The sequence below is a fragment of the Molossus molossus genome, unplaced genomic scaffold (assembly GCF_014108415.1).
Source record: "Molossus molossus isolate mMolMol1 unplaced genomic scaffold, mMolMol1.p scaffold_m16_p_17, whole genome shotgun sequence".
NCBI classification, from domain to species: domain Eukaryota; kingdom Metazoa; phylum Chordata; class Mammalia; order Chiroptera; family Molossidae; genus Molossus; species Molossus molossus.
In genome coordinates, this window is record NW_023425352.1 from 50,055,325 (window position 1) to 50,077,787 (window position 22,463).

Sequence of the window (22,463 nt, forward strand, 5' to 3'; positions counted from 1 at the left end):
CATGGAATTACCTGGAGAGTATTATGCTAAGTGAAATTAGCCAATCAGAGAAAGACAAATACCACACAATCTTATTTATTTGTGGGATATAATGAACAAAATTCCAGCTTTTCATTATTCACATCAAAAACTATGCATACATGATTAATGCACTATACTAGTCTTTCTTCCTAATGGATTGATTTAGGCTCCTCTACTTGTTGGTCCATCACCAGCAGTCATTATTGTCTTCACCCTGCCTTCAGTCATAGTAATTATCATTTTACCCAAGTATTCTCAAAATCTTTATCCTGAATGTTACTATACATGCTCAGTGCAGTATTACACTGTCGATTCAGAAATTACAAACTGTAATTAAGAACTTTGTTAGGAAATTATTTGTATTCTTTACTGAAAGTGATTCTTTCTGTCTCTTAAACTGTGTGTTATACTTAATTTTTAGGTAGAATATGAACATGTTGCCCGAGAATGTCGGCTTGGCAGCAAAGAAGGTCGTCCTTTCTCTGGAGTGACTGCTTGCCTAGACTTCTGTGCCCATCCCCACAGGGACATTCACAACATGAATAATGGAAGCACTGTGGTATGTACCTGGGTGGCTTTTGATTCTAAAAGTTCTATTGCAATATGATTGGCTAAGGTCTTTAAATATGACTTGTAACGAATCATTGTTCTGTTCTATAATGTATATATCAATTGTATTAATTTAAGTTATTATTGAAGCACTTCCAAAAAAAGTTATAGAACTAGCCTTCAACATATATTTTGTTGAAATTCTTGAAGGTATGTATGTTGGGACGTAAGAGTTACATGATTATTTAAATGCAACAATTCTGTGCTATCAAACTGGTAGTTAGGAAATTAAACAACTTAATGTTTCTTTTTTCTTTGAAGAATGCACATTTTAAAAAATATATGTTTTCATTGATTTTAGAGAGAGAGGAAGGTAGACAGAAACATATTGATGAGAAACATTATTCAGCTGCCTTCTGCACGCCCCCTTCTGGGGATCAAGCCCAAAATCTGGGCATGTGCTCTAGACCTGAATCAAACCAGCAACCTCTAAGTGCATAGGCCGATGCCCAACCAACAGAGCCATACTGTCCAGGGCTTTAATGTTTCTTTTTTTTGCCATCTATAGTTCATGGTTTCTGTGAGGGAATCATCTTTTTAATGCATTTGCTTCTTAATGCCTGTGTGTATAAAGTTACATTAATATTAAAAAATTACTAGGTGTGCATACTATATTTATAGTATAAAAAGAATCACATACCCACAGTGTGAAGTCAATCGAGAGACTTAAATTAGGGGGAAATCTTTCCATAGTCCTTTTATAAGGGAAATGAGTTCCAATAATTATTTTTATCTCGCCTTGTAAAATAGAGATTAAAAAGAGTGATTGTTTCTGTTTTTGTAATACACCGATTGCTTTGGTTGGTCCAGTATAAGACACAGCTACAGGCTCATAATAGTGTGATTTGAAATCTGATTCCTCGCTGGTCAGTAAAGTCTGTCAGTCATAGACTAAGAAGCCAAAATAACTTTTTTTTTTTTTTGATATTTTGTTCAGATAGAGTTGGAGGGAGAGAGAGAGAGAGAGAGAGAGAAACTTCGACGTGAAAGGGACACATCAAGTAGTTGCCACCCGCACAACCCAACCAGGGCCGGGGACAAACTGCAACTGAGGTACATGCCCTTAGCGGGAACTGAACCCGGGTCTCTCTGGACCGCAGGCCGACGCTCTAACCGCTGAGCCAAACTGGCCAGGGCCAAAATAACTTTTTGCATATCAATACTCTTCACTGATTATGACTATGGTATTTGGGAATGGTGTTATTTGTAAATGCTGGAATTTTATAAATAGGTCCAGATGACTCTTTGCCAGAGTGGTTCATTGTCATCACTTGACTAGTACATTTTATCTGAATGACCTAATCATGCTGTGTTAGGTTCATAGTCAAACTAAATATTGGTTCCTCTTCCCTTGTGCTTCTCTCATGCATTATTCGGTGCTCGTTTTTCTCCACTGCTATCCTTATTCATGGCATGAGGCTCAGACCTAGAACATGGCATAATTCTACTTTCAACTCTTCTTCCACCCTGTCTGTTTCTAATTATGTTCCTCATGTCTAGTCCTTGTCTCCTTAGTGTCTCCATGGACAAATAAATAGATTGAGGTAATCACTTACTAGAAGGTTCAAAATTTTAACATAGTTTTTCAAAGTTATTAACTTAAATCTTAAAATACTGAACTCAAAAGAGTTCAGTATTTCACGTCTTGCTGGTAAATGTGACTATGGATATTAAGAAAATGTTAAGATTATTTAAACTTTTAGCCTACCTGACTTTATTATCTGTATCCATCCAATTTCATCAACCTTTGCAATCAAATCTGGTCATTTTCTCCATTTCTAGTCTTATAACATTTCTGCTGTCTTATTTCTAGGAGAATATTTTCAGTGAAAAATAATGAAACTGTTGGATATGCTATTAATGGATCTTTAATGACATTTGAATATTATCATAAAAATAGTTTATGAAGAAAAATATTATTAGGTATTAAAGTTCAGAAATATTCTGTATTTTCCTTTCTCTGTAATGAATAAAAATAAAGGACAAGTGCTGAGAGAAAGAATTTTCTTCAGATGTCCTATTTCATATCTAAATCAAAGTCAAGCAACCTTATTGATATACTCCTAACTACTATAATAGAAGCAAAGGGGAGCAGAAAGAGAAAATGTATCAAAATAAAACTTTTCAGTTATTTTTTTAAAAAACAAGTAGAATATAAGTCCTGCTAGAAAAGGAAATCTCTTGTACTTCTTCTTTTGTTTCATTAATATCTGTCAATTTATTTAGTAAAGAAAAAAAATCACCCTGATAAGGAGGATAGGAAAAAAAATCTGTAATTCATAAAAATTGAAAAAAATAAAAATAAAATATCCTTCCCCCAACAAAATCTGTAAATGCCACTTCTAAATAGATAGAAGTGAATAACTCCGAGAGGAAAACACAGCAAATTAGAAAATTCATTATAATTAAGCTCCCTCTACCCAAAGGAGTGTGACATTATTAAAATATTAAGAAATAAGTTTATGTGCAGGATAAAATAATATCTTCTTAATAGATAATATTTAATAAGAAGGTAGTGAACAGTTCACTAACTGTTCCTTAAACTTAGGCAATTAAGATGGAATGTAACAGATATAAGGCTTAATATTTAAAATGTTATAAAATGCATAATCATATACAATATCATTTACTTATGAAATCAACTCAAAATTATGGTCTGCTTAAAGATAATTGATAAGTGAATAGAATTGAATAGTGTTGGGTGGCTTGATATATAAGACATTTATCCAAAATTAATATACCAGTAGTAACCAATTGAAAATAGAATGAGAATATCCATTGCAAAATGGCAACAATGAGAAGGTAGGAAAAATCCTGGTGACTGTGCAGGACCTATATTTTCCATTTCGTGTCTTCTTCCTATCAGGTTTGTACTTTAACACGAGAAGATAATCGCTCATTGGGTGTTATTCCTCAAGATGAGCAGCTGCATGTGCTGCCCCTTTATAAACTTTCAGACACAGATGAGTTTGGCTCAAGGGAAGGAATGGAAGCCAAGGTCAAATCTGGGGCCATTGAGGTCCTCACACCTCGCTGCAAAAAAAGAACATGTTTTACTCAGCCAGTTCCTCGTTCTGGGAAGAAAAGAGCAGCAATGATGACAGAGGTCCTCGCGAATAAGATAAGGGCTGTGGAGAAGAAATTCATCCCTCGAATCAAGCGGAAGAATAACTCGACACATAACAGTAAGGCTTCATCACTGTCGCTTTTAGGTGAGGCCTATGGACCCTGCTAATTTTCTGTGTACACTTTCATTGGCAGAAGTTTGGCATTTCCTTTGCACTGTATTCTTCGTCTCCTTTATCTTTGCTCTTCTCTTAGGAATGAGACATTATGGGAAGAAACCATTTATGTCACATATTGATTAAGTTAGCTAATTGTTCTTATATCTCATTTATTTTTAACATAGCTTAGTTAGAGTTCAAACTATATGTAAGATACCAAATATATTTCTACATACTTACCAAGACCAAATATCAACAAAATAGTGACCCATCTGTATTTCTTAGTGTCTTTTCCTGTTTATCCTTAAAAAAAGAAAAGTTATTTTTTATTTACTCCTCACCCAAGGATTTTATTGATTTTAGAGAGAGAGGAAGGGTGAGGGTGAGAGAGAGAGAGAGACATCGATATGAGAGAGAAACATTGATGGAGCCCCGATTAGGAATAAAATTTAAAGCCTAGGTATGTATGTGCCCTAAGCAGAATCCAACGTGCAACCCTTTTGGTGTGTGGGATGATGCCCCCACTAACTGAGCCACCCGGCCGGAGCAACATGTTTGATTTTTGTTTTTGTTTTCTTTATCGATTTTAGAGAGAGAGGAGGAGAGAGGGAGAGAGAGATAGAAACATTGATTGGCTGGCTCCTTCATGGCCCCCACTGGGGATCCGGCCCACAACCTGGGCATGTGCCCTGACCAGGAATCAAACCGGTGACCTCTTGGTGCATGGGTCAGTGCTCATCCACTGAGCCACACCATCTGGGCTGTTTTTGTTTATTTTTAATCCCCATCTATTTTGAAGCCCTACCTCTCCTTCTTGGCATACCTGGAATGACATCACTTTCTTGAAATCTTCCTTGATCACCTTTAGTATCAATTTAAGTACCTACTCAACAGGTATTACTGAGCACCACCTGGAAGTGTTCTAGGTATCGGAAATGTAGCCAGGAAAATGAGGGGAGATAGTGCTGTAAAAGAATTCCATTTCAACATGGTTGCCAAAAGGATTCACTAAGAGTATTTAGTGAGAATCTGCAGTGTTTTTATTGAGAGAAATATTATTCCAGGGAGAGGAAATGGCAAATGCAAAACTCAGGATGCAGGAATTTCCCTTGAATACTTGATGCAAGCAAGGAGGCCAGTGTGGCTATAGCAAGTGTGAAATGAGGGGAATAGTTGAAGATGAGATCAGAGAGGAAAGAGGGGATTTGAGCAGTTCATCTCAGGTTTTGTAGATTGCTGTAAAGACTTGTCTTTGTTGTGAATGAGAGGAAGTTTACTGGAGATTTCAGAATAGCAAAGGGCTATAATGTGACTCAAGCCTAATATTCTGGTTACTGGGTTAAAAGTAGAGTAAAGTGGGACAGAGAATAGAAAAGTAGGGTGAACTTAAAGGGGGTATCCTAACAACTCAGGAAAGAGATAATGGAGCTTGGTACAAAGGAGCTAGTGAGGGCATGGGAAATGTCTGGTTTTAGGTATGGTTTGAAGGTAGGTAGAGTCAACTAGATTTCTGATTACATTTGGAATGTGCCCCCCACCCCAAATGTAGAGGTTTGCTCTAATGTTATTGTCTTGAAGAAACTGGAAGTGTGGATAAATCACCACGATGTCATGAAGAGTGGGTAGAGAACTGAATTGGAAAGATATAGATGGCGATCAGAAGCTAGAAGCTCACTTTTGTCAGATGTTTCAGTCTAGATGTTAGGTAAGCAGTTGAATAAAAGTGTAATTCTGAGAAAAGTTTAAAGCTGGAGATATAATTAAGGAGGTCCATTTCATATAGTATTTAAAGCCATGAGAATGAATGAAATCACAGAGAAATTCAAGGAGATAAAAAATTTTTTTTTTTTAATCAAGACCAAATCCTGAGAATTCCCAATTAGTAGAGGCTTCAGAGATGAGGAAGAATGAGCAAGAGACACTGGGTATGTCCAGTGAGGTAGGGTTGAAACCACAAGAGGGCAGTGTTTGGAGGAAGGAGTGATGGACTATGTCAAATGCTGCTGTGCCTGTGTCAAGTGAGGTGAATACTGAGATTTCCTCCTTAGATTTGAAGGCTATTTATTATTAAAGGTCTTGCTAGAGCAGATTCATTTCCAAACAGTGATGGTGAGAATTAAAGAAGTAGATTTACAGAAAAATGGGGAGAAATTCTTGTGGTTGGCTATAATGTGGATGAATTGATTGAAGTAATGGTTATAAGGTTGTGGTTCTTTTCTTACATGGACAATTTGTTAAATGTACAAAGTGAGTAAATTATATAATGAATAATAACACGTCCCTCATATGCTCCCACCAGGCCACAATCCTTAATTTTTTCATAACAACTTGCAGAAGTCATATCCCATTAACCACTGATTCATCAGTATGTGTCACTAAAAGATCAGCAACTTTTATAACAACAATGCCTAAGAAAAAAGCAAAAAGTCAAAGAATGCCTTAATACCAATCTTTGTTCAAATTGCTTCACTTGTCTCCTAGTTGCTTTTTTGTACTTTACATTTAGTAAGTTTAAATCAGTATCCAAACAAGGTCACACATTATATTAAGTTGATATGTCTCCCATACCTTTTTCATTTAAAGTTTGCTTTTTTCCCTCTTTTTCTCTCTTTTCCCTTTTTTCATAATAGCAGAAACCACTTTTTTATAGAGACAAATTCAGCCTCATTAAAAAAAAACACAGTATGGCAAGAATACCATCTGTGATTTTTTTGTTTTTAAATTTTTTTTTTTTAATTGATTTTTAGACAGCATGGGACAGGGAGAGAAACATCCATCAGCAGCCTCCTGCATGCTCCCTACTGGAGATGAGGCTGGCAAACTGGGTGTGTGCCCTGATACGAATCAAAACAGTGACCTTTCAGTGCTCAGGACAACCCCCAACCGACCATGGCACACTGGCCAGAGCCAACTGTGAATCTTACTTTTCTGTTTCTTCACATCATGATATACATAGTGTCTGATGGTGTATCTTTTTGTAATGTGCCTGATTCATGGGTCAAGTGTTGTCATCCTAATATAACATAGCTGATTATATTGTGTCCTATCAGCTTTTTACCTAAATGATTTTAGGTACATTTATATTCTGTATTATTTATTTTTTTAGGAATAACAAAGTCTATCATGCTTTTTCCATTTGTTCGTTGATCTTCTATTAAAAAGAAATATTGCCCTTATCAATAACTTACTAATTCCATTGTATGGTTCATACAGGGAAATAAGAGTAAATGCTTAACTATTTGTCTTAATCTCCAGTTTTCAGAATGCACGTTTGTTCCTAAGCATCTTCTTATGTGCTCAACTTTTTAAAATTTAGTATCATTTTGATCTCATTTTAAAAAGTTTATATTGCAGTGCATATTAAATAGGTTTTTCCCCACTAAATTTGAAAATGCTTTTAAGAAACGATCCTTAAATTGTCCTATCAAGCTGGTTTCTGAATTGTTTTTGTTTCAACCCCAACTAGCTTTGATAATTTCTGTTCTGATAAGATGTTCCAAGCTCAATTTACATAATCCTGCACCATTATCTAAACTTAGCCATTTCTCCAAGGATCCCAAAGGAAAAAATACAACATGAATTTATACTGATATTCAAACTTAGAGGGTATTAACTTTTCTGATCTTTATAAGAGAGGTTATTTGTTTTTAAGTTTACTTTTAAGATTCACATTACTGGTTACATGCTGCTTATAATTAACAATCATATAATTTTCATCTTTGTGTCATTCCCCAATAGATAGCATCTTTACATGCTATTTTATTTTTTATCCTCATCTGAGGACTTTTATTTTTATTTTTATTTTGCATTTATCTTTAGATAGAACAGGAGAGGAGAGGGAAAGGAAGAGAGAAACATCGACTGGTTGCCATCCCCATTGACTGGGGCCGGGGATGAATTGCAACTGAGGTACATGTCCTTAGCAGGAACTGAACCCGGGACTCTCTGGTTCGCAGGCCAATGCTTTTAACTTCTGAGCCAAACCAGCCAGGGCTACATGCTATTTTTAAAGTAATATATACTGCTCAGCCGGTGTAGTTCAGTGGTTAAGCATCAACCCATGGACCAGGAGGTCGCTGATTCGATTCCCAGTGGAGGGCATGCAGGAGGCAGCCAATTGATATTTCCCTCTTATTGATGTTTCTATCTCTCTTCCTCCCCCTCTCTCTCTTAAACAAAATCAATAAATTATATATTTTTTAAAATAGTAAAGTAATGTATGCTGCCCTGGCCGGGTGTCTCAGGTGGAGTGTCATCCCATGCACCAAAAGGTGGCGATTTAATTCCTGGTCAGGGCACATACCCAGGATTTGGGTTTGAGCCTCGATTGAAGTGTATATAGGAGGCAACCAGTCAATGTTTCTCTCCCACACTCATGTTTCTTTCTCTCTCTCTGTCTCTCAACATATCCTCAGGTGAGGATAAAAAAATTTTTTAAATGATGTATACCTCATTAATAATAGTGTATATAATATTAAGCCCACAACCTCTTGACCCCTTTGTAATCTTATCCATAAAATCTTCCTTTAACAGTTTTATTTAACTCATTGAAATATGTATCACTAGTTTAATCTTTACTTCCTATGATCTATATTTGTTGATAAAAGTTCTCTTTAGAAATAAGTACAACCAGTGTTTCTCTCGGTTGTATCATCTGGGGGGAAAATTGCAGATCTCCTATATTAGATGTTTGCTAGCATATTAATTATTTTAAAACATGGCCACTTTTTCTAAAATTAACTGTTTTTGCACTTCCAAATTTCTTATAGAACTTGGAAACAGTAAGAATATTTCCATTTAGTGTGATGTTTGTGGGGGTATGTCACAGCAGCTACCCACATTGGCCAGTGTGACACTAATGATCTACCCTACTCAGTGAAAAAGAAACAAGCTTAAATGCATGTGTTTTAAGAGTTACAAATGGCTTTTTTCAACTAACATTTTTAGGTGACTTCCTTTGCTAATAATTTACTTGGAAGTTATTTTGCTTTATTTGCCCAGGAATTCTTATAAACTATTACTTATTTTATTCTTTTTAAAAAATGAGATCATGTAATACCTAAAATCCATCTAAACATCTCCTTGAGTAGTTAAATAAGCTCTATGTCATCATATTATCCCCTGCATTATATTGCAATGTATGATTTTAATATTTATTTCATAGCCCATTTAGGTCATTTCCAATATCTTCCTATTTTACACAGTGGACATCTTTTTGGCTAAATCTGTGTACTTATGATTATTTAGAAAGTGAAAAGCTCTTTAAGGAAAATTGTTGGGTGATAAAGCTACCAAACTACATCCAATTTTTAATGTATTCAAGTGCGTTTGACTTGAACAAAACTGGCCGACAATGCCATCGTCAGTGTTTTGTCATATTGTTCTTTGTACTCTGAAAAAATACTCTTTAAAGACAACAACTACCAAAAGTAGTTTGTACTTACCCTCACATTTGGTATCCTTTTCTCTGTTTAGGGAATAAAACTGAGACCTTGCAACCTGAAATAAAAAGTGAAACTGAACCCGATTTTATCTTCAAAGGTTCGGACAACACTAAAACCTACTCACTGACCCCATCCATTCCTCACCCAGTGAAAGAGGCAAACTTATCCCCAGGCTTCTGGTCCCCTAAGACTGCTTCGACCACAACATCTTTTAAGAGTGATGCCTCACTTCTGTGTGGGTTTTCAGAAAGAAGTAGCAATCCCCACTGCACAGTGCCTTCTGCGAGACACAGTGGTGCTAATGCTGCTGCTGGGGAATGCACTGGAATTGCACAGCCTGGTGAAGTGAGTCCTCTCCCCACCTTGCCTACTCCCATGTCAGATTCCCTGGTTTATTCTGAGCCTCCCATTTGTCCATCTGAGCAGCTAACTTCTAATCAGCCAAATCAGCAACTCCCACTCATCACCTCTGCTCCTGAACTTGCTTCATCTCTGGTGGAAGAAGATGAGCAGCATTCGGAAGCAGATGAGCCTCCATCAGATGATCCCCTATCAGATGACCCCCTGTCGCCCGCTGAGGAGAAACTGCCCCACATTGATGAGTATTGGTCAGACAGTGAGCACATCTTCTTGGATGCAAATGTTGGTGGCGTGGCAATAGCACCTGCTCATGGCTCTGTGTTAATTGAGTGTGCCCGGCGAGAGCTTCATGCTACGACTCCTGTCGAACACCCAAACCGAAATCATCCTACACGCCTCTCCCTGGTCTTCTACCAGCACAAAAACCTAAATAAGCCCCAACATGGTTTTGAACTAAACAAGATTAAGTTTGAGGCTAAGGAAGCTAAGAATAAGAAAACTAAGGCCTCAGAGCAGAAAGATCTGGCAGCTAATGAGGGTCCTAAACTATCCCCTGAAATTAATGAATTGAACCAAATTCCTTCTCATAGAGCATTAACATTAACCCATGACAATGTTGTCACTGTGTCCCCTTATGCTCTCACACATGTTGCAGGGCCCTATAACCATTGGGTCTGAAGGCTTTTCTCCCTTTCTTAATGCCTTTGCTAGTGCAGTGTATTTTTCCAAGGTGCTGTTAAAAGAAAGTCATGTTGTTGTTTACTATATCTTCATCTCACCCATTTGAAGGCTGAAGTAAAACAAAAAACAATAGGGTGGGTATTTCTTAACTGTGACTATATTTTGACAATTGGTAGGAGGTGCACATTTTAAGCAAAAATAAAAGTTTTATAGTTTTAAATACATAAAGAAATGTTTTGGTTAGGTGTTAACCTTGAAAGAATCATTCAGTTTGGTGCTTTAAATTAAGTCTGTTTACTATGAGACAAGAGTAATTTTTAGAGGATTTTTACAGGTAATGTGCTATGATGTAAAATCAAGATACACAGTGTTAACTCTACACAGCTCCTGGTGCTTAACCACATCGACACAGTTAAAAATAAGCTGAATTATTATTTCATGGTGCCATTGTTCCAACATCTTCCAATCATTGCTAGAAAATAGGCATATTCCTTTGAAATAAACCAATGAAATGTTTTCTCTCTTAAAGTCTCTCTCCTGTATAAAATAATTCATTATTGTTAGTAATGGTTGGAGGCTGTTCGTAAATTGTAAATATATATTTTAAAAGCACTTTCTATTTTTAAAAGTAACTTGAAATAGTATAGTATAAGAATCCTATTGTCTATTGTGTGTGCATATTTGCATACAAGAGAAATCATTTATTCTTGCTGTGTAGAGTTCCATCTTATTAACTGCAATATGTATTCTAATCATGTATATGGTTTGTGTTTTCAATGTGTTCTTTCTCATTCAAATAATAGCTACTTATATAAAATAGTTAGATCATACAAAATTTATTATTTCTAAAATTGGAATTTGAAAGCATATCACCAATATTGATTAACATTTTCTTAGGAACTAAGTAAGAGTGATCTCTTCTGATTTATTGAGCAACACTGACCCCAGTTTTCTTTCACTGTAGCTTTCTCAATATAATCCATGAAAGGTGTTTCCAAAAGGAGATGGGACATGATAAGATTCAGAAGAGTCAAATGCTTCTAAAGTGTCAAGGTGATAAAATACAAAAATTAAGTAGTAAGAACCCTACCCATCCCAAATTGCCTTATTTGTTATAAAAGTCATTCTGGTACAGAAGAATAAAATTTTTGTAGAAGTATTTTGAAAACAAATCCCTTATTATCATTACACACCCCAAACAAACAGTAGGAATGATATTATAAATATAGTTCTATCCATTAAGAGCTAATCCAAAGTAGTTTACACATATTAGTTTGGGGAAAAGGATAACTTCTGTGATAATTGCCTATGTTCTCGGTAACAGGAAAATAGGCATTCCATTTATTTTAGTCCTCCCATTAGTTTTTCTATTACTTGATTGATTCATAACAAAACAAAAAGGATTGCCCAAAGCAAATGTTCGAACAAGATGAAATTTCATTGAAATACTTGATTCTGTTAAAATGCAGAGGTGCTATAAAATTTAAAGTCTCAGATTCCTTGGGAGTATGGAAAACCTAATGGTGCTTCTCCCCTGGAAATGCCATAGGAAGCCCACAACCGCTAACACTCACAATTTTGGTGCAAAAGCAAACAGTTCCAGTAAGCTCTCTAAAGAAAAACTCCTTATAATATATTTAAAAAGTATATGGTGCAAGGTATCGGTTTCAGGCTTTTGACTATTCAAAGTAAAGGTATATGAAGTGATTGTAAATAACAAAAAGTCCATCGATAGACCATTATCTTGTGCAAGTAAATTTCTTATTTTGAATATGTAAAATAGGGTAATTCATTGACTTGTTTTAGTATTTTGTGTGCCTTAGATTTCTGTTTTAAAACATGTATATTTTGTGAGCCTAAGGTTTCTTATACATATAAGTATATAAATAAGTGATTGTTTATTGTTTCAGCTGCTTAAATAAGATATTTACTAGTATTAGACTATCAGGAATACACCCTTGTAAAATTTTGTTTTAGGTTTTAGGCCTTAGCTCTCACTAGAAGTTATTTTCTCACCAGATTTAATGGATAAAGTTTTGAGATCCTTTATCCATGCACCTATCTATCCATTCTTCCATTCAACACTTATTGAATGTCTGCAAAATTTAAGTATTAGCTTTTGTCTTTCTTTGAGGAACCACCTATGACAGTTAACTTGAAGAATTAAAATCCTAGAAGATACTCTTACACATATTTTTCAAAGTAGTAGTACAATTTTTTCAAAACAATCTATTGTGGCGCATGTGCAGCAATTCAGATCAATGTCACTAATTTATAATAAGTTCCTTAACAATCTAAACTTGAAGCACCAATGTTGATTTAAGGGAATATTGGGATTTTTGAAGTTAGTTGCAGTTTACCAAAACAAGTACATGAAAATATCTAGTCTCAGCTAAAAATGTCTCTATTCACTTATTATAATTTATATCATGAATGACCTGCTCAACTGATAACCCCATAATGGGAACCCCATATGATTCCTACATTGTTGGACTCTAATTCTCTTAATAGTTTACCATCCCATTGTTTGCCCTGTAAATTTTTTAAAATATTCACGCTTATTTAATGTTCTACAGCATTGTGATTTTATGCTGGCTACACTGCTGTTAGAATGCTCTTTTTCGTGAAGCAAGGAAATAAATTTGTTTGAAATGATATTTTCACTCAGAAAACCTGTCATCTAATATTATTTCTACACCTCTATTATATTTTACTGTAATGATCACTTTTGTTTCACCTTTTCTGTAGCACTCAAATTGCATTTTCCATCTTCTGCCTTTGTTCATGGTATGATAATTGAATTCATTGATACATGGGTCCCAAGTTAGCCCAAATTGTTCGTAATATGTTACAAACTTAACTATGATGGGAGAATAACGCCTGCCTATTGTAGAATCCTACAAAATATGCTGCTTTTCAAAATCCCATTTCTAATGACTCCTAGGCTATCACTGAAAATGTTTTTCTTATGCTTGACAGCCTCACCTACATCCTTTTTCCAATTCATCCACAAATTACCAAATATATCATGTTATAAACCTAATGGAAAGATATCAGCGATTTTCAACCAGTATGCCACAGAATTTTAAAACATGGCAGTATATGACTATTTAGTTTGGGGCACTGACCTCTTTTCCCTTAGACTGTCAAATTAAAAAATGACAACAGCCAACATAATAGCTGTCTGGTGTGAATGAATCAAAATTACACATATATATAAATTTTTTTTTTGGTCAGAGTGGCAACAAATAATATATTCTTTCGGGTGCCCCACAAATTTACTTATTAGTTTATGTGTGCCATGAGATGAAAAAGATTGAAGATCGCTGAAATACATTCTTATTATTATGGGAAAGTGAGCCTAACTGAAAATGTATAGCTATTGGTTAATTTTTCAACATATTAGCAAAATGTTTGCATCTTAAATAACCTTCCAACATCTTTATGCAATCTGCATGTGGATGAAATAATTTCATTTGTAAAATGTAGAATTTTTAGATTAGATCCATCAGCAATTTGCTTAAGATATAACCCCAATACATATTTAATTGAATGCATACTCTTGTAAATGAGATTCTTAATTCGTATGAAGTAACCTACTTTCTAATGTTATTATTTCCATGGATTCCTCTGATTATCATTTATTTCAAAATAGCATGTATGAAGATAGCCCCAAACTATTTAAGTTTAGTATTTTTAAAACATTCTATTAAAATTTTTTATCTGGGACAAAGTTTTGACATTTGCATGACAATTCCACCAATAGTGGGCACAGCATTTCTTTTGAATGTGCCAAGTAAATAAGTAGCTGTATGTGACCTTTAATAATATATGGCTACCTTTTATTTTACAACTTTTTAATGCATGGAAATATTTGTCTAGATTTAGTACAGTTGTGAGTTTTGATCTTTTGTAGAAATTAATGATGAGAATTGTGAAATAAGCTAAAATAGTAGTGGCCTCTCACAGCACTGGAAGACACCTTAGAAGTCATAAAGATCAATCACTGGGGCCCAGAGAGCAGATTTTAATGTCAGTGTTTAATTATTTTTGTAATTAGAATTTAAAGAGTCAAATGAAGGCCACTTTGTGGTTAGGATGACTGTAGGAAATCAAACTTGATTTGATGACCCATAAGGTATTTTATCAACAGGAAATAATCTTATTTTGGCACAAGTCAAAAATAAATGGCTTTGGGTTTTTTTTTCTGAGAGGTTCAGGGGAAGAAGTTAAGTTGGATCAAAATTTCCCTGCCTTCAGAGCTTCTTGGACCTTGCATGGGAAATTTAGCTGACTTTTACATATTAAGCTAGCCTATTAATACATCCTACAAAGTGTGGCAATAGTCTTGTTTGCTATTTCAAGAAATATCAAGTACTTTTACAGTACAGGCTTTTATTTCCCCTGGAATAACTGTTAGGCATATATAATGAGTTATATAAAGTTGAATGGTTTAAATAATTGGGGAAAGTATATTTCTACTGTATATACTACCTAACCACAGTTGTACAGTCTATCCACGTGTCTTGCCTACTTGGCCCCACACAGTTAAGTCCCAGTATAGTTTATTTTGATGTAGCTGTCTACATTAGAATACTGTCTTATTGAGCACAGCTACTAAACTTGCCCATAAGTGTACTGAACTTGTAACTTCAACGTCAGTAGTGTGACATGCTTAATCAAGTGATGTAATCAGTGCCCTGATTCCTAAAAGAATAGATCTTTTCCAAATTAAATTATTTTCTATGTGAGCTTTTATCTTACAGGTTTAAAAAAAGATTCCATCCGTGGCTCTAGAATGCAATTCAGAAAGAGTCAGCATGTCCTTTATCAGAAACTGAATGTTTTTGTATTTTTTAATGTATTGAAATTAAATGGCATCTTTTTGCTTTCTTGTGTGTATAAAATAGAGTCTAACTTCTTCTGTTAATTTTGGAGATGATGAAAATGGCTTATCTTCATCACCCTTTTTGTCCACAATGAAATCTACAAACTTTAATTCTCTGCATTCCAGTATCTAGATAAGTTTTTCTCAGTCTCTGCTTCTAATGGGTACTCATTCAAATACCATTGTTTGCTTTACAAGGCATGTTTTTTATTCCTTCAGGTAATCCAAAGGTGTTCCTTATTTTGCTACTCCTAATTTGCACTGCTATGAGGGCCCCACAATGTGTTTCTTTGTGGTAATCTGCAGTTTTTAGTATTTCTAGCTTTAAAAGTCCAACACATCTTTCCTTTGATGGCTCTGCTCCTTTTCCATCCTTCCAGTGATACCCTGCCTGGGTCACAAGTTTTGTTCTAGTTCGTTCAGCCATAGGTGGCCCCTCAATTAAATCAAAGCAAAACTTAGTCTAAGGTAGGAATGTTATCCTGTCAAACATATTAGCTGATTTAACCATCCATATTTCAGTGCCCATTCCTTCATCCAATGACATCCTTTTTTTTTTTTAATCCTCAACTGAGAACATTTTATGATATTTTGTTCAGAGTGGGAGGGAGAGAGAGAGAAACAGCGACGTGAAAGGGACTCATCGAGTGGCTGTCATCCGCACAACCCAACCAGGGCGGGGGACAAACTGCAACTGAGGTACGCTCCCTTAGCGGGAACCGAACCTGGTTCTCTTTGGGCCACAGGCTGACGCTCTAACCACTGAGCTAAACTGGCCAGGGCCAATGACATCCTTTTTAAATACTGCACCTCGACTGGGTATATACTTTTCACCCCATTTATCCCTTAATTTCAGTTCTTCAATGTGGTCCTTTGATATTAGGAGAAAGAAATACTCCATGCTCTGCTAATTCTTCCAGTTCTAAGCAGATGTGCTACACCTGGAGGCATGGGCAGGAACTGGCTTTCTTTGCCCGGTTTCACGTGTAGCAGAACCATGGTGACCCTCCGGAGTCCGAGGAACAGCTCCACTATTTATTTAGCCAGTTTCTTTCTTGTGCATACTTAAAAATGTCCCCCCAAATTCCTAGGACTTCTGCATTAGGGCTTAGATTAATTTTTTTTTTTTAATTCCTCACCTGAGGATATTTTCCACATTATCATCAGATAGAGTGGGAGGGAGGGAGAGAGAGAGAAACATCAATGTGATAGAGACACATCTACTGGTTGCCTCCCGCAGGGCCCTTATTGGGTCGGGGGCAAACTGCAACTGAGGTACGTGCCCTTGACCGAAATCCAACCCAGGATTCATTGGTCCATGGCCCATGCTCTAACCGCTGAGCCAAACCGGCCAGGGCTAGATTAAGTTTTATTCTTACCTGTAAAAACACTTTTTTATAAAGACCTTGTACTACTAAATAGAGGGAAACCTAAGTCATAATTGAATGTGTTTGTTATATTGAAATGCAGGTTTCTTGAAGGAATGAATGTCCTGGGTAAACTGACTCTTCTAGTTCCCAGGCCTCATGGTAAAAAGGTAAAATTGTTGACATCTCTAAGAGATAGTACTGTCTCCCAATTATTTGAATTTGTTTTGTTTTGCTTTTTTCCCCACTTTGTTTCTAGCTATATATGATATATTGGTCAAAGATTAAGCATAAATTTGCCCAGAGAGTTAGGAAAAACAAGTTGTATTTGCAAAAATTTTAGTAAGCTCTTTATTGGTAACAGGAAAGATATTTGGGTATTCCATCAGTATATTATGGGTTACTAATGGAAAAACAAGCCAAATTGCCCTAAATAGTCAAACTCCACCTTTGGTGACTCAGTCCAGCAACTGCCTATCCCAACAAATGCCTATTTGTGATATTAATATAGTGGCTGACTACATATGACTTTACAAAAACAGCTCTGAAAAAAACAAAGATTAAATATTTTTATTGCTATGTATGGTCATATTTTTTTTAATTTTTATGAGATAACAATGTGATAGGTGCTTCAAGAGAAATATTTTTTCAGAAATGGTTTTATAGTAAAAATAAAGGATAGCTTTTGCATTATGACATATGGGTGGATGGTCATCTTTGGGTTACTAAAAAAATCATGAAGTGTTCCCTAAAGAGAAACTCATAAAACTATTCAACAGAAAGAAAAACATTAATTTCTAGTTTCTTCATTTTCCCTTAGGCTATATGGTGACCTACCAGTAGATTGACATGCGTATCAATAACTTGATTCAAAGGAGAAGACAGTGCTTAATATTAGTGGAAGTAAAATATTTACAGATCCTTCACCATGGTGAAATAGAGTAGTACTGAATTCCCAATAGAGAAAAATCGATTGTACCAGTTATTCCTGTCTCTAGATGACTTTTTCTCTTTGGAGTGTATTTACTATTTATTTTGTACCTGTAATTTTTTTGCTTTGGGAGACTTATTTTTACAAAACTACTGCTGCCCTACTGTATTAAATATGCCATACAATGAAATAGTAAGAAAAAGATTGTAAAACTCCACAAATATCCTTTTTTGTTGTTGTTGTTCTTAACATGTAGGGGAAACAGTTTAAAGAAAAAGCACTTCACCATGTAGTAGGGAAAAAATAATCTTAATAATGATTTCAATTCAGGATCAAGATGTAGTGATCGGCATACAAGGGAACACTTACTAGCAGTACTTGAAGACTTGTGAGTTGAAATTGCATGTTACTTGAAAGATCGAATTAAGCTAAATTTTGGTGCACAACAGTTGTACATGATTTCATGTTTATGTAGCAAAATGCATTGAAATGTACTAGTATTGAAACATACATGTACAGATAGTTGTGGAAATCGTCTATTATATTTTCCTTGTCTCATTTATTTAGAGCATAAAGTTTCTTTTTTTTTAAATTGTTCTAAAGGATAAGGCTAAATGAATACTGTAATTGAAATTATATTTTAAATTTTTGTTATGAGTTTTTTTTTTAAACTATTGCAAATTGTATCATTCCTGATTATACAGAACTTTGTGGGTGATTTTAAATAAATTTTATACTTCTATTTTGCACCTGGTAGTCTAATTTTTCTTTCCTCTACAGAATAATATTTTAAAAAAATTAATATCCTGCCCTGGCCGGTTTGGCTCAGCGGTTAGAGTATCAGCCTGTGGACCAGAGAGGCCCAGATTCAGTTCCCACTAAGGGCACGTACCTTGGTTGCAGATTGTCCCCAGCCCTGGATGGGGTTGTGTGGGTGGCAACCACTCATTGTGTCTCTCTCACATCGATGTTTCTCTCTCTCCCTCCCTCTGTCCTCACTCTATCTCAAGATGAATGCAAAAAAAAAAAATGTCCTCAGGTTAGGATTAAAAAAAACAAAATTTAATATACTGCCCAGCCAGTGTGGCTCAGTGGATTGAGCATCATCCCATGTACTGAGAGGTCCCAGTTCAATTCCTGGTCAGGGCACATGCCCAGGTTTTGGGCTTGATTCCCAGTAGGGGGTATGCAGGAGGCAGCGGATTGATGTTTAGGAGTAGTAACCAAAAGGAGAAGCAACAGAAGGAAAAAAAAATAGTAAGTTCAACTTCAAGAAAAATCAGTAAATTTGTGCATGAAAAGACACTGTTAAGAAAGCGAAAAAACAACCCACAGAATGAAAGAAAATACTTGCAAATCATCTCTGATTAGGCTTTAGTATGCAGACCTAGAACTCTCACAACTCTACAATAGTCAACCAAATTTAGTATCTGGCAATGGTAATGGTTGCACAACACTGTGAATGTAGTTAATGCCACTGAGTTGTACACTTTAAAAATGGTTAAGCCCGGCTGGTGTGGCTGGTTTGATTCTGGTAAGGGCACATGCACAGGTTGTGGGCTACATCCCTAGTGGGGGGCATGCAGGAAGTGGCCAATCAATGTTCTCTCTCATTGATGTTTCTATATCACTCTCTCTCTAAAAAAATCAATTAAAAGAAATTTTAAAAAGTATTTAAAAATAAAATAAAAATGGTTAAAATGATAACTTTAAAAATCCAAAATGCATTTATTGGGATGGTTTCCCACTCATCTTGATTTGAGGTGTGTTTAGTGCTGCTTCCTTTTAGAGGAGCATCCTCTGTAAGCCTTGCTTCTCCCCCCACCGGCTGACAGAAAACAGTGGAACGGCCAATTCACACAAAACTACTGTTTGTGTATGGCTAAAGACTGGTGATTTTATAGCACCTTGGGCATTTCGTAGCCATGATATAGGAAGTGGAGAGGGATGAAGAAGATTCTTAGTGAGAGGCATATTGTGGGGAGGTTATCACTGCAGGAAAGCTAAAGTGATAAATTTTGTTACATATATTTTGCCACACACACACACACAAAATTGCCAAAAAATGTGTGTGTGTCGGGGAGGCGGGGGACGTCAAAGGACTTGAATAGACATTTGTCCAAGGAACATATACAAATGGCCCCAAAGATTTCAAAAGCATTAGTCATTAGGAAAGTACTATTCAAAATAATTTCATACCCATCAGGATAACTATAATAGTAAATTTTTAAAAAAATAAAAAGAGTTGAGGAGGATGGGGGTACATTGTTCATAGGAATGGAAACTGGTGGATGAAAAAAAGGATTCTATGAAAGAAACCTCACAGGGTGATCTGATCGTAAATTCCTATCTGAGCGGGTCATGATGGGTATTCATGTTCCAGGCCTATAACTTATTTAACAAAAAGTGTTAAGCCAGACCTTCCAATTGTTCTTGTGCACCTTTGAAAAACTAGAAGTAATACCCCAAGAAGGGGGCATTAACCCACAAGAGAACATATAGTCTTAACCGAAATTCAATCCCCACGTTGCTTTCTCCCACCTCCATATATGTTCCCTCCTTAATTTCAAATGCATAACAGAAGCTGCAAAACTATTATTCCCTGCAGTATTTTAGGTCTTGCTCCCCAGCATAAGTAATCAGTTTGGCTTGCATAAACTCTTATACACATTCTCTACAGGTTTGGACATTTCTTCCATCAACACTACTGTGAAAACAGGCTGGAATATCCTTAAAATGTTAGGTATAGAATTATCATGCCGGGTCGGTGTGGCTGTTTGGTTGAGTGAGTGTCTTCCCATGCACCAAGCTGTCACTGGTTGGCTTCCCTGTCAGGGCACAAGCCCGTGTTTCGGGCTTGATCCCCAGTAGGAGGCATGTGGGAGGCAGTCAATCGATGTTTCTCTCTCTTGGATGTTTCTCTCTCTCTCTCCCCCTCTCTCTTTCTCTCTAAAAAATCAATAAAAACATTTTTTAAAAAAAGAGAGAAGGAGCCCTGGCCAGTTTGGCTCAGCGGTTAGAGTGTCGGCCTGCGGTCTGGAGAGATCCGGGTTCGGTTCCCGCTAAGGGCACGTACTTCGGTTGCAGTTTGTCCCCGGCCCTGGTTGGTTGTGCCGGTGGCAGCTACTCGATGTGTCCCTTCACGTCGATGTTTCTCTCTCTCTCTTTCTCCTTCCTCTCTCTCCCTCCCACTCTATCTGTACAAAAAATGGAAAAATATCCTCGGGTGAGGATAAAGAAAAGAGAGAAGGAAATCTTACCTTAAACAAAATGAATTTCTATTCCACTGGGTATTTCACTCCTAAGTATATACCTAAGAGAACTGAAAACAAGAGTTTAAACAAAAACTTCTATGTGAATGTTCATAGCATCATTCTTCATAATAGCCCCACAGAGGAGACAATGAAAGTGATCAACTGATAAATGGATAAACAATAGGCAGTACAGTGGTAGGCAGGTAGACAGACAGGAGCAGAGCAAGGACGATGGGCTAAGTACAGTAGGTCACAGAAGGTCAACAAGGCAAGAAAGCCCTGGGTGCCTAGCAATGGGCAAACTGGGAAAGCAAGGACCTTGTCCCCAAGATAACCTTTTCTCCCCTGGGTTATCTCTTGGTCATGGGTTTATACCCCCTGACCTTTTGTATAGCTGGTCGTGTGGTTCTGACCCTCCTCTGACCTTTCCTCCCCTGGCATGTTGGTAGTCATTTGGTATAGACCCCCCTAGAGGGGGAGCCATCAAAGATGCTGGACAATAACCCTTAAGCATTAGGCACCAGGACAATGAAGTTCTGACCCAAATCAAATACATCTAGGCCTCAGTTGTGTGTGTGTGTGTGTTTTTTGTTTTCGCACGTGCCACTAGCGGGAATCGAACCCAGGACTCTGGTCCGCAGGCCAATGCTCCAGCCGCTGAGCCAAACCAGCCAGGAAGTTGTGTGTGTTTAAAATAATTTTTTTTTCTTTATGGATTTTAGAGAGAGAGGAAGGGAAAGGGAGAGATAGAAATATTGACGAAAGAGAACATCGATTGGCTGCATCCTGCATGCCCCCCACAGGGGGGTTTGGCCCACAACCTAGGCAAGTGTTCTAACCTGGAATCGAACCTGTGACCTCTTGGTACATGGGTTGATGCTCAACCACTGAGCCACATTGGCCAGGTGGCCTCAGTTGTGTTAGCTTCTGGGCCAAAAAAAGCCAGCAAAACTAGACAAGCTACACCACAGCTGCCTTCAGGACCACCTTCATTGACTAATGACTCCCTGGCATCAACCAATCAATGGAGACCACAAACCTCAAAGGACACACCTGGAAAGCAGTTGAATATTCTATTGAGATCCTCTCATGGGCCCTCCTTAAAATCTCCACTTAGGATGGAGGATCCAGGTTGCTCTCCCTGTCAGCATATTACCTTACACTTCTCTCTCCTAAGCTCCAAAGGCCCCTTCTTTTGCCTGTAACTTGTTTTCTGAGCACATTCTTTCTACAGCTCACTTGTACCTCTGTGACTCCCTAAATAAACTTTCTCTCATAGTTTGAATCTTGTCTCTGAATTCTTTCTTAGTCAGAACTCAAGTATGGAGGTTGCTGTATAGAGGTCTAATTTGACCCCACCAGCCTCATACCTGATGCATTTTTCTTGCTGCCAACAGTATTATTCATTTAAAGGAATATGTCTGTTAATTACAGGTTATTACAACCAGGTTGTTAATAACCAGGTTATTACAACCATTTCATAATGAAGTACTGATACATGCTACAACATGAATCTTGAACCCTGGCAGGTTGTGCTCAGTGGTTATAGCCTGGACCTGCGCGTGGCTCAAGGGCTCCTACCTGGGTTGCAGGTACAATCCCAGCCCGGAGGGGGTCAGGCAGGAGGCAACCAATTGATGTGTCTCCCCCCCCCCCCCACTCTCTCTAAAAGAATCAACGGAAA

General features: G+C 36.9%; 1 protein-coding gene across 1 annotated transcript in view; it reads left to right on the plus strand.

Annotated features, from left to right (window-relative positions):
* TET1 (tet methylcytosine dioxygenase 1) overlaps positions 1-10,512 on the plus strand; it is a 117,373-nt gene extending 106,861 nt beyond the window's left edge. Inside the window, exons 9-11 of the mRNA XM_036265665.1 lie at positions 443-580; positions 3,497-3,842; positions 9,330-10,512. Of these exons, the coding sequence (XP_036121558.1) occupies positions 443-580; positions 3,497-3,842; positions 9,330-10,336 (1,491 nt within the window). The 3' untranslated portion in view covers positions 10,337-10,512. The remainder of the gene's footprint in view (positions 1-442; positions 581-3,496; positions 3,843-9,329) is intronic.
* Positions 10,513-22,463: the final 11,951 nt, after the last annotated feature.